The 13,355-nt window shown below is 47.1% G+C and overlaps 1 protein-coding gene across 1 annotated transcript in view; it reads right to left on the bottom strand.

The window, feature by feature from the left end:
* Positions 1-343: 343 nt before the first annotated feature.
* The window catches only part of LOC104650701 (uncharacterized), a 40,506-nt gene continuing 27,494 nt past the window's right edge, over positions 344-13,355 (bottom strand). The window contains exons 4-6 of the mRNA XM_039470334.2: positions 4,112-4,252; positions 1,805-1,913; positions 344-1,600 (exon numbers count right to left, since the gene is read on the bottom strand). Of these exons, the coding sequence (XP_039326268.2) occupies positions 1,584-1,600; positions 1,805-1,913; positions 4,112-4,252 (267 nt within the window). The 3' untranslated portion in view covers positions 344-1,583. The remainder of the gene's footprint in view (positions 1,601-1,804; positions 1,914-4,111; positions 4,253-13,355) is intronic.

Here is a 13,355-nt window from a genome sequence, read left to right on the forward strand (position 1 = left end):
ATGCTGGGAGGGCATTGTGAGGGTTTGAGGAAGCAGTTTGAGTGGAACTGAATTCAGTATAAATGAAAGGAAATAGTGTGAAATGTGGAATGTGGACAAAGACATGAACAATATGTTCACTGAATCAATGTGTGTAAAAGCAGAAACTGTGTTGGTAATTGTTGAAGTGAGTGATGGGCACAGGGGTTCATTATACCATTCAATTCACTTTTGTGTGTGTTCGAAATATTTTGAAATGAAAGAATTAATAGAAAACATAAAGGTCCAGCAATAGAAATCTAAATCAATTATGATGCAGCTGTGCAAAGGAATGTCTCCAGACATTAAAAATGCTGCTGTTGGTTTTTGTTTTTAATTATTTATGACAGCTTTATTGACATATAATTTGTATAGCATACAATTCACCCATTTAAAGTATACAATTCAATGGTTTTTAGTATATGCACGAAGTTTTGAACCAGCACAATTTTAGAACATTTTCATCTTCCCTTAACAAAACTCCATATCCATTATCAGTCACTCTTCATTTCTTCCCAGACCTCCCCACCCCACCACCTATAAATTTACTTTCTGTCTTTATAGATTTGTCTATTTTGGATATTTTATATGAGTGGAGTCATACAATATGTGATCGTCTGCATCTGGCTTCTTTGATTTAGCATAACGTTTTTAAGGTTCATCTATGTTGTAGCATGTAACAGTACTTCATTCCTTTTTGTGACTGAATAATATTCCATTGTATGGATAGATCACATTTTATTGATTCATTCATTTATTGATGGACATTTGGACTGTTTCCATTTTTAAGCTATTATAAATAATGCTGCTATGAACATTCATGTACAAGTTTCGTGTGTGGACACATGTTTTTATTTCTCTTCAATATATACCTAGAAGTGAAATTTCTGGGTCTTAAGGTAAACCTATGTTTACCTATTTGAGGAACTTCCAGACTGTTTTCCAAGGGGGCTGCACCATTTACATTCCCACCAGCATTGCACGAAGGTTCCAATTCGCCACATTTTGTTATTATCTGTCTTCTTCATCCTAGCCTTCCCAGTGGATGTGGCACATGTAATTTTTAATGACATGGGGAAAGTATCCATGGTATAATGTTAGATTTTTAAAAGAAGGCTTTAGAACTATTCATACAGTGTAATCTCAACTCTGTAAAATGCATATGTCTATAGAAACCAGAATCAAAAGAAAAAAATAATCTACCAAAATGTTAATATGATTATCTGTGGCAATTTGGGGGTAATTTTTATTCTTTCCTAAATTTTGGACAATTTGGACATGCATGGATGGGATAAAAACCCAATATTATAAAAGAAGGTAAAGAAAAATTATATATGTTGATAGAAAGATAATACAAATAAATTTAAGTAAACATTAAAATATGCTGAATGAAGCTGATTAAGGATCCGTGTGCAGGACCATGGTGTGGGCACTTGAAAGAGGGTGTCTGAGTATGGTTGGAGAAGCAGAAGGGTCAGGCCATTGATTCCGGGACATGAGGGTGTGCAGAAAAGGAGCAGTCACCTTCAGAGGGAGTCAGGGAATCTTCATTGGAAGAGGAAACTCTACAGCTTGGCTGCATCTGAAGCAAGAGGAGAGATGGGTGGGAGCTGGGGGCATCCAGAGCCCATCAGACACAGCCTGATCTCTGCGCACCCAAGCCTCTGGGGTTGCAGCAAGGGCACCAATGTTTCTAAAGGCAAAGACAGGGATCTGAGTGACCCTGGCTCTGCCCTAACTTGAGGTGACTGACCTAACCCCATGCATTGAGGATTAGTCTCCTTACCTTCAAAATGGCCCTGATAACTTCCCTTGAGGGCTGTTGTGAGGCTTGAGTGAGACGGGAGTGTGCAACAGTTCCAGCCAGGCCTCTCCCACAACAGGTGAGGGATTTGCTGCAAGGACAGAGGGAGAGACAAGGTAACCCTAACGGTGGGGTGATGTCACAGGAGGTTTGGCAGGGAGCAACCCTGAGCTGGGCTCTGAAGGATGGAGGCTGGTAGAGGAGGAGCTATTTCAGGCAAAAGCAGCTGGGATAGGCCTGCTTGGGGGTGGGGTGCTGGAGACAGGGTTGCCTAGCCTGTTCATAATAAGAAGTCCCACAGTAAAGATACAAACAGTCTCCTGGGAGAGAGGCCAAGCCACCTCGTTATCTACTTTACCAGCTAAGCCCAGAAAGGGTGGAGCAGGCTCAAGGTCACCTGGGGAGATTCTGGCCTCAGCTTCCCAGCAGAGGGGTCTTCTGTAGAAAGTGATCCCAAGATAGGGGGCTGTCATGGGAGTCACAGATTTGCACCCCAAATTTAAGGGCATATCTGAGCCCTGTGTGTCCTTCCTACCCACCTCTCAGGTAAGTGGCTTTTCTGGTGTCATGAGGACATGAGGTTGGAATGGGGTTGGAATGGGGAGGAAACAGTTTTATTTATTTATTTATTTATTTATTTATTTTTTGAGACGGAGTTTCGCTCTTGTTACCCAGGCTGGAGTGCAATGGCGCGATCTCGGCTCACCGCAACCTCCGCCTCCTGGGTTCAGGCAATTCTCCTGCCTCAGCCTCCTGAGTAGCTGGGATTACAGGCACGCACCACCATGCCCAGCTATTTTTTTTGTATTTTTAGTAGAGACGGGGTTTCACCATGTTGACCAAGATGGTCTCGATCTCTTGACCTTGTGATCCACCCGCCTCGGCCTCCCAAAGTGCTGGGATTACAGGCTTGAGCCACCGCGCCCGGCCGGAAACAGTTTTATTTTCTTCTTTCGCTCCTCTGTTTTTTCCAAGTCCTCTACACTGGGCAAGTACTACCTTTGTTATTGCAGAAAATGGCATGGGCTGCTGTTGCTGTTTTTGAAAAAACATTTTCAGGATGATTTTGTGAAAAGTCAGTGTTACAAAATCTCTCAACTTATTGTCAAACGTTTCTGGAAAAAAGTATCCAGGGAGATACAGCAAATGTAGCAAGGTATTAACAACTGATGCTTAGGCAAAATGTATGCCGCTGTTCATGATACTGTTCTTCCAACTTCTCCATAGATTTAAATTTTTTTTTAAGTTTTTTGGGAAAAAAGGAAGATATAAAACCATACACACAATAGGAACCAAAAGTTGGAAGGAGAGAACACTAAACAATAAAACAAAATCTTTGTGACCTTGAGTTAGGCAAAGGTTTTATAAATACAGTACCAGAAACATGATCTATAAAGGAAAGCTATTGGTAAATTGGACTTCATCAAAATTAAGAACATTTGCCCTTTGAAAGAAACTATTAGGAGAATGAAAAGACATGCTACTAACTAGGAGAGACTATTGCAGTACACATATCCAAGAAATGATTTGTATCTACAATATAGAAAGAACTCTCAAAACTCAATAGTAAGAAAACAAACCACACAATTATTAAAAAAAAAAAAAGGAGGCAAAAGATTTGAACAAATATTTCACCAAGAAGGTGTATGGATAGTAAATAAGCACATGAAAAAAATGCTCAAACACATCATTACCTATTAGGACAATGAAAATTAAAACCACAACGAGATACATCTATTAGAATGGCTAATATTAAAAAGCCTGACCATACCAAGTGTTGGTGAGAATACAGAGCAATCAGAACTCAACCTGCCATATAACACAAACCTGCGATATAACCCAGCCACTCCACTTCTAGATATTTATTCAAGATAAATAAAAGCATATGTCCAAAGACTTGTACAGAAATGTTCAAGGCAGCTTTATTTGTAATAGCCTTAAACAGGAAACAACCCAAATGTCCATCGACAGGTGAATGTATAAACAAACTGTGGCATAGACATGCAATGGAATACTATTAGCAAAAAGCAATGAACTGGTGGATAACTTCTGGAATGGTGGCATGAGCAGCTCTGCAAACCTTTCAGACCTTCTCCCCAGCAGAACAAGTAAAACCGCTAAAAAATTATACATACATAATTATTTATATCTACATTAATATCAAGATAGACGTATGTTCCTGGGAATTTTCCTAAGAGTCTACAGCAGATGAAGGAACATTTATTCAAGAAAATCTACTCAATTTCAGTAAGAATAGTAAGAGTCTGGGACACTTGAGCTAGAACTTACTCCTTCCCTGGCCCCGTGCACCTCCAGCTCAGCATGATGGAAACTCCACTCCAGGCAGGTGAAGCCAAGAATGCAGAGCTCTTTCTTCTCCCAGATTCTAATCCTCTCGGCTCTGTGTTGCTGGAAAAATCTGTTAGCCACCTGCAAAAGAACAAATATGCAAAAATTAACTCAAAATGGATCAAAGACCTAAACATAAAAGCTAAAACTATAAAACTCTTAGAAGAGCCGGGCGCGGTGGCTCAAGCCTGTAATCCCAGCACTTTGGGAGGCTGAGGCGGGTGGATCACGAGGTCAAGAGATCGAGACCATCCCGGTCAACATAGTGAAACCCCGTCTCTACTAAAAATACAAAAAATTAGCTGGGCATGGTGGCACGTGCCTGTAATCCCAGCTACTCAGGAGGCTGAGGCAGGAGAATTGCCTGAACCCAGGAGGCGGAGGTTGCGGTGAGCCAAGATCGCGCCATTGCACTCCAGCCTGGGTAACAAGAGCGAAACTCTGTCTCAAAAAAAAAAAAAGAAAAAAAAAAAGCTCTTAGAAGAAAACATAGGGGCGAGTCTTCATGACCTTGGATTTGGCAATGTATTGTTATTATAATTATTATTTTCTCTGAGACAGAGTCTTGCTCTGTCACCCAGGCTGGAGTGCAGTGGGTTGATCTCAGTTCACTGCAACCTCCACCTCCCAGGTTCAAGCGATTCTCATGTCTCAGCCTCCCAAGTAGCTGGGATTACAGGCATGCACCACCACACCCAGCTAATTTTTGTATTTTTATCAGAGACAGGGTTTCACCATGTTGGCCAGGCTGGTTTCAAACTCCTGATCTCAAGTTATCCACCCGCCTTAGCCTCCCAAAGTGCTGGGATTACACACAGGCATAAGCTACTGTACCTGGCGTGGCAATGTATTCTTAGAACAACAAAAGCACAATCAACAGCAAGAATAAGGGGTTTGTAAATCATATATTGGATAAGGAATTTGTATCTAAAATAGATAAAGCATGATTAAAGTCTGGGGGCTGTGGCTCACAGTTGTAATCCCAGCACTTAGGGAGGTCAAGGCGGGTGGATCACCTGAGGCTAGGAGTTCAAGACCAGCCTAAGCAATGTAATGAAACCCCATCTCTACAAAAAAAAAAAAATTAGCTGGGCACAGTGGCATGTGCCTATAGTTCCAGCTACTCAGGAGGCTGAGGCAGAAGGATCACTTGAGCCCAGGAGGTCAAGGCTGCAATGAGTAGTGACCATGCCACTGTGCTCCAGCCTGACAAAGCAGAACCCTGTCTCAAAAAATTAAATAAATAAAAATAAAAAATAAATAAAACAAATGAGAAAAGCATTCACTAGCCATTAAAAGTACATGTTAGCTTTAGGTTTTTTGTGTTGTTTAGTTTTGGCTTTTTATTTTTTACTTTTTTTCTTTGTTGAGACACAGTCTCACTCTGTCACCCCAGCTGGAGTACAGTGGTGTGATGTTGGCTCACCGCAGCCTTGACCTCCCAGACTCAGGCAATCCTCCCACCTTAGCCTCCTGAATAGCTGGGACCACCATGCCCAGATAATTTTTGTATTTTTAGTAGAGACTGGGTTTTGCCACGTTGCCCAGGCTGGTCTTGAACACCTGGGCTCAAGCAATCTGCCTGCCTCAGCCTCCCAAAGTGCTGGGATTACAGGCATGAGCCACTGCACCCGGCCCTAGTTCAAATTTTATTTATTTATTTAATAGAGACAGAGTTTCACCATGTTGGCCAGGCTGGTCTCAAACACCTGATGTCAGGTGATCTGCCTGCTCGGCCTCCCAAAGTGCTGGGATTATAGGCATGAGCCACCACGCCCGGCCTCCAGTTCAAATTTTTTTTTTTTTTTTTTTTTTTTTGAGACAGAGTTTTGCTCTTGTTACCCAGGCTGGAGTGCAATGGCGCGATCTCGGCTCACTGCAACCTCCGCGTCCTGGGTTCAGGCAATTCTCCTGCCTCAGCCTCCTGAGTAGCTGGGACTACAGGCACACACCACCATGCCCAGCTAATTTTTTTGTATTTTTAGTAGAGACGGAGTTTCACCATGTTGACCAGGATGGTCTCGATCTCTTGACCTTGTGATCCACCCGCCTCGGCCTCCCAAAGTGCTGGGATTACAGGCTTGAGCCACCGCGCCCGGCCCCAGTTCAAATTTTTTAAAATGACACAGCAATTAAGCAAACAAGGCAGAACATTAATTGTTGAGTCTAGAAGAGCATATGGGTGCTCATTTATTTGTTATACACTTTTTTCCTTTGTTTTTGAACATCTCCTTTTAAAAAAAAAATCACAGGGAGGCCAGGCGTGGTGGCTCACACCTGTAATCCTAGCACTCTGGGAGGCCGAGGTGGATCATTTGAGGTCAGGAGTTCAACCAGCCTGGCCAACATGGTGAAACCTTGTCTCTACTAAAAATACAAAAATTAGCTACTCAGGAGGCTGAGGCAGGAGAATCACTTGAGCCTGGGAAGTGGAGGTTGTGGTGAGCTGAGATTGCACCACTGCACTTCAGTCTGGGTGACAAAGTGAGACCCTGTCTCAAAAAAGAAAGAAAGAAAGAAAGAAAGAAAGAAAGAAAGAAAGAAAGAAAGAAAGAAAAAGAAAGAAAGGAAGGAAGGAAGGAAGGAAGGAAGGAAGGAAGGAAGGAAGGAAGGAAGGAAGGAAGGAAGGAAAGAAAGAAAGATCAGAAGAAAACATGAACAATCAATCACTTGCTGGGTACACAACAGAGCTTCTCTGGGTTCAGGAAAGGCAGAAGGAAGCCTGAAGCCTGGGGGGTGGGCAGCCCAGGTGGGGCCAAGATCTGGACCCCTCGAGCTTCCCCCTGGAAGGAATATGCCCATGGGGATTGGCAATGGGGAGGAGCCCTTTTCCTGACATCAACCCATGCCAGCAAGGTGCAAATGAGTGGTTTTCTATGTATTTTCTCATTTAATCCTCACCACATCCCATGAGGCAGGTACCATTATTATCCCCATCAGCTGAGGAACCTGAGTCCAGAGTTAAGTAACTACTTAAAGATCCTTCTGCAATCTAAAAGCTGGGCCAGGGCTTCTTGGAGGCCAGGGAAGTCATATGTTTTTATCCCCTCAGATCAGCCTGTGGACAGCCTGACCTAGCTGCTTTCCTGGGTGAAGAGGGGAGGCTTTCAGGAATCTGGAACTCCACGAGGTAACCAGACCCAAAGGGAATGGGGTTGGAGTTTGTGCCCAGACATTGAAGGTCAAGAAAGGAGGTAGGTGTGGGGCTGGGAAATTCAGACAAGGTGTGTTGGCCACAGGTACCCAGGGTTGTGACCTTTCAGACCTCATATTCTGGCACTTCCTCTGCTGTCCCCCTCCTCTCCACACCTGTCACCTTCAAGCTTATACACACACAAGCTCCCTCTTCCACGATTTTACACAGGCTGTTTCCTGAGTCTGGAATGTCCACTGCTCACAAGATGAATTACTATCCTTCTTCAAGACCCAGCTCCAAGTCCCTGGGTCTGAGCTCCCTCCCCAACCCTACTTTTTTCTATTAGATCATAACTGATTCCTTGAGGGTCCCCAGATCTGCACAGGACCTGGCCCAGGAGACAATGAGAATTATACTGATAGCAATACCTCTCTTTCTTGGCCCTGTGGTACTCAGGGACTCCCCTCTGCCCCAGACTTTCTGCTGTCACAGCCTCCTCATCCTAAATGTTCACTTTTTGAGGTCTTCTCCCCTCACATCTGGGATCACAATCACTTCTATATCCCCAGCCAATGGCATGGGGCGGCTCAGAGGTCCCACAGCGAGTGAAGGTTTGTGGTGGCATCTCTAGTGGGACTCATGTCACATCAACTGGGCACCAGATGGCGTTGTCAGCCCAAGTAAGGGTTGGGAGCCCCAGGCCCCGAGCCTCTGGCTCTGGTACAGCCTGGCACACAGAGATGGGGTGGAGTTGTCAAAGCCCCAAATTCCAGAGCTGCTTCTCCTCACCCCATCCAATGCGCTCATTCCTGATTTAAAAGCTTAGGATGTCAGGGATGAATTGACAGTGGAGAGCCTTCAGTCCCCAGAAGCAGAGAGGAATAGCGACCTTCAACGAGGCTGCACAGCTGAACCAAGAGAACCCAGATCTGAGGGGGTCTCGGTGGGCAAGCGGCCAGCTAAGCATCAGTCATTTCCTCCAGACTCTGCCACAAAGGACTGTGTAATGGGACAGCCCCTTCCCTTCTCCAGGTCTAAATCCTACTGCCTCATGTTGGTAGCAAGAGCTGAGAAAACAACCTGAGTGCCTGGTTCTGGTCCTGATTCTGGTTCTCTTGTGCCTGTTCCTACTCCCCTGAGCCTTAGGGGCCCTGACTGTTAAATGAGGGCTGAACCCAAGAGCTCTGAGCTGCCAGGACTCCAAGATCCTCACTGGGTAGGAGAGGCCTGTGTGTGGGGCCAGTCAGTATCTCGGCCAAGGACAGGCTGCTCTGGGAGCCGCCAGACGGGAAACGTTTTCCGGGAGCCGGAAGGGCTGGCAGAGCCCAGGGCCAGGCTAAGCAACCACAATGGACCCTTGTGTGGAGATTTAGTTTGGACGCACCCACAGGTCCAGGCCCTGGGCTGGGGTGGACCCTGCTTTCTGATCTGCTTCCAGACCCAGCTCCTGAAGAGCCCAGCCTAGGTCTAGAGACAGGAGCAGAAGATGGACTCATGCTCCAGCTCCAGAGTGATGCTCACAGGCTTGGTGCCAGTATCTGAATCTCCAGCATCAGGCTTTCTGGAATACTCTTGTTTAAATAACCTTACATAAAATTCAACACCCAGCTTTCCAACCAGGAGGGAGCATCAAGAGGGCAGGGAACAGGTCTTCTCCTCCTCAAGCCAACTCAGAGACTCGGGACAGATAGTTGGACCAGCCTGGTTTGGTGAAGATCCCTGGCTCGGGGGTCCATGTGGGACACCTGGGCTCTAGTCCTGGTAGAGCCTTAGTTTCCTCCTCTGTTCATGGGAGGAAAGGAAGATTATAATACTCATTTAAGGGGACACAGACACTGTGGAGGTGGGGCGGGGGCCTTCAAAAAGATCTACACAACCCCCGACCCTGCCCTGCCTCAGGAAAGACTCTACCCAAACCAATCCAGGTAGACCCGACTCCTCCTCTCCTCTTCCTGCTCCTCCTGGATTCCTGCCTAAGGCTCTGAGCTGCCTCTGAAGCAGCCCTCGGGAAGCCCTTCCAGATACCCTGTGGGCTGTAGCAGTTTCCCCTTCTCTGGCTCCATGGTCTTATATCCATTGCTCCTCAGGGAATGGGGTCCTGCCGGCCTAATGCTCACGGTCATTTCAGAAGCTGCTGCTGGGGTTCGTGATGTCACCCAGCTCTGCAGGGAATGCTATATCAGCCACCTCTGTGAGGTCCAGCAAACTGTCCTAAGCATGGAAGGAGATGATGCACATAAAGGGTCTGTATGTAAACTCTACCGCACCATGTAAAGCATTGGACTAGGATGAAGTGCTAATATTTACAAGATGGAAATCAAAACAGAAATGGAAGACTTTGTACTTGGACGGAATTTAAAAAAAGATTGAGGTCTGAGATGAAATGAAAGCAGTGGGATGTGGCCAGCACAAAGGTAGATTTGATGTCTGTCTGTGTTAACAGAGGCAGAAAGCCTCTAGACCCATCCAAACCTGCTCTCCAGCCTCATGCCCATCTCTAGAAGCAGCCCCTTCAGCGCTGAGACTGCCTTTTGCACACAGAGCTAAGACCAGCCTCTGGCGACAACCCTATAATCTCCCTTGAGGCCCAAAGGCAGCTGCCCCATGGCCTTGAGATTGCCCTGTTAAGCTGGGAGAACAGTGGCTCTGCATATTCTCTGCTTTGGGTCTGACACCGCCTGGGCAGGGCCAACAGCCCTGAAGCCATTTCTAAGAAATGAGAACAAAGGTCCAAAGTAAAGCCACTTGGAAAGTTGTGAATTCCTCCACCGGTCGGGGAGACCAGCAGCCTGGGAGGCCCCTTGTGTTAGGGCTGTGAGAGTCTAGAATTCTCTAAATTGATCTAAGAATCTGAGGTTCTGAGGCCTGAAACCATTTGGTGGTGAGAAACTCAGCAAACCAGGAGCCATACTTTTTGTCCATCCGCTGTTTGTTTTGTGTGGCTTTATTGCTGGGTGTGGATCAATAGACTTTTTAAAGAAAGAACATTTCAGTGGGAGGCAGGGCTCTGCTGTTCAAGGTCACTTCTGTTTATCTTTGTCACTGGGACAACTGGGCGATTGGGAGCAGGGGCAGTGCCTGGCGTTTACTCCTGGTTTCCTCCTCCCTGCCACGTGCTTGCATTGTCAGCCCTGGGTCCTAAACTCAACCCACCCTGGGTAAGGGCAAGAGCGCAGGCTTTAAAAGTGGGAAGACCTGGGCCGGAGTTCCTGCATTGCCATCTACCGTCTGTGCAGCCTTCAGCAAACTGCTTCGCCCCTCTGAGCCTCTGTTCTCTGACTTGTTAAACATGAGCAAAAACATCTGTCTCCAAGGCTGTTGTGGGATTACAAGGAAGGTGTGTCACATCAGGGCCCTGGTGCATAACAGGTGCTCAGTAAGTATGAGCTCCTTTCTTCTCTTTCTCTTTCTTTCTCTCCCTCCCTCCCTCCCTCCTTCCTTCCTTCCTTCTTTTTTTGAGACAGTCTTGCACTGTCGCCCAGGCTGGAGTACAGTGGCATGATCTTGGCTCACTGCAACCTCCACCTCCCAGGTTCAAGCAATTCTCCCGCCTCAGCCTCTAGAGTAGCTGAGATTACAGGCACCCACCATCATGCCCAGCTAATTTTTGTATTTTTGTAGAGATGGAGTTTCACCATGTTGTCCAGGCTGCTCTTGAATGCCTGACCTCAGGTGATCTGCCTGCCTCCACCTCCCAAAGTGCTGGGATTACAGGCGTGAGCCATGATGCCTGGCCTTCTCCTTGCTCTTTCCTCTCTTCATGAGACATTGATTGCAATGGTCAGTACTGGACTGGGCTGTCAGGACACCTGGGGCTGCTGGGAAGATTTTGCTCCCTGGCTTTGTCACCTAAGACCCGGCCCCTCTCTGATGCTCATTTCATTATCTGAGAAATAAGGCAGGGGTACCAGATAGTCTCTCTAGGTGCCCTTCCCTTTCATAAGCCCCACATAGGGCACTGTCACTGGATTTTACTTACCTGAACATGATTGGGAAATGGTCTGGCTTAGGAGGCAGGACTCCTGCCCTTGACACACCGTGTGACCTAAAACATGTCCCCTTCTCTTCTAGACCTTGGTTTTCCCATCAGTGCAATGGATAGGATGCTGTGGGCTCTGTAGCCCCTTTGGTTCTAATGGTCCAGGATCCAGTGCTTCTCCTGGGGTCAGGTAGGCCTGGGCAGGCCCCTGTTTCTGGGCTCCCCATCCATCCATGCACCTATAGCACAGTTGCAGGTTCTACATTCTCCAGGGCAGAATCCACCCTGTCTCCAACCTCACAGTCTTTCCTTCCACATCTTATCTGACACTTGATTCCATTCCCGTCTCAGCTCTCGGTGTCCCATATGCCTCCAGGTCTCTCTAAACCTTTCTTTCCTGAAATTATGGGGTTTCCTTCAATAGGGAATCACCTTGACCCCCTCTTACTCATTTCACAAGAATAGAAAGAGTGCTCGCCTGAAGCAAAGTCCCCACATAATGGCCCACATCTACACATGCACTGCCTGGCTTCCCTTTTCCTGAAGCTCTGTGGAAATGCATGGAGCAGGTTGAGCTGGAGGCCCAGAGGACTTCCATGCAGTGTACATCTACGGAGAGGTCTCTAGGCACTTAAAAGAGTCCTGTGCTTGGGCGTCCTGAGCTCAAGCCCAGGAGGTAAGGCCCTCCTGGGTTGGTCTGGTCCTGGATAGCAGGCAGATGGCAGGCTCACAGCATCACACCCATTGTGTGGGCTGTAAAGGTCACCTGGGGCAGTGCATGGCATCATACCTGCTGGCAGCAAGGCCTCTGAGTAGCATCACTATGGAGCTGTGCCCAGATACTACCCTCTAGCAGGAGGAGGGCTTCCAGTGTGAAAAGGCCCAGTTCACCCTGCCAGACCTGGCAAGGGCCTGCCCCATCCTGGATCTGATTCTCCTAGAGGGGCAGTAGTGGGTAGAACTCAGAGTTCTCCTCCCCACTGGGACTGCTGTTGGCTGCCCTGCCCACCAGGAAGTAGTGGGAGGAGACTAGGGAGATCTTGCTAGGGAGTCTCCCTAGAGGCTAGGGGTCTCCTCTGGGCACCACTAGTTTGGACCCTGTTTATCATGGACTAGCTGATCACATCATGCATGGAGATCAGCATACTCTCCAGCCTGACCTGAATGCTCCTAGGGAAAGGGACTGGGTCATCCGGAGCCCCAGGACCCATTTTAGAGCTTGGTACAAAATCGATGCATAAAAGCGTCTCCCATCTATGCCCTGTTTTGAGTCTTCCCAGTACTGACCCATAAAGGCCCTAGCAAGGGATCTCCTTCCAACAGAAACAAAGAGGCTTTAGAGTGAGTAGTCCTTAGTTCTGCAGGATGGAATGCTATTAACCTAGGGGCAGATCCTGAGGGGAAGTAGTGCCTGTGGAGTGGGATGGAAATAGCCCATGGCATCCCACCAATCTCTGACTCTTGTGTTTGTTTTATGGTCCCAACCCCTGTCTGCACAGATCCTGGTCCCCAGCCCACCTAGACAGGCTTCCTGTGAACTGCTGGGTTTTTAGGTGTTCCATTTCATTGTGAGGCCTCTTACTATTTCCTCCTCCTGGGGGTGCTTTCTTCATCTCTTTCTCCCTGGAACCCCTCCTAACTCCAAAGTCCACCAACCGTGGGACACAAAAGTGAACTTTGAGGAAAGTTCCCCAACACTCCTAGTTTTTCTACTTACCAACCCACCTACCCCCAGAGTTATTGGTGCCGTTCATCTTATCTGTCTCTGGAGGTTGCTCTGACAGAAAGCAAATACCAGCCTTGGCAGCCTCAGTTTCTCCACCTGTAAAATGAAGATAGTGATTCCTACCCTTCCAGGTGGATGCAAGGACGAAGTAAAATGAGTCAGCTCAGAACCCAGCACCAAGTCATCTCAGTTGTTCACACACATGGCAGGTAGTAAAGGCACAGCCAACCTGCACCAGATGTAGGAGCCTCAGAGCTAGGGTTCTCAGTCCTGTAGGAAAGGTCTACTAAGCAGCTGAGCAACTCACCTCACCACCCAGGCACAGGGAGGAGTAGCCTGGAAT

Source organism: Saimiri boliviensis, chromosome 6, assembly GCF_048565385.1.
Source record: "Saimiri boliviensis isolate mSaiBol1 chromosome 6, mSaiBol1.pri, whole genome shotgun sequence".
Lineage (NCBI taxonomy): Eukaryota > Metazoa > Chordata > Mammalia > Primates > Cebidae > Saimiri > Saimiri boliviensis.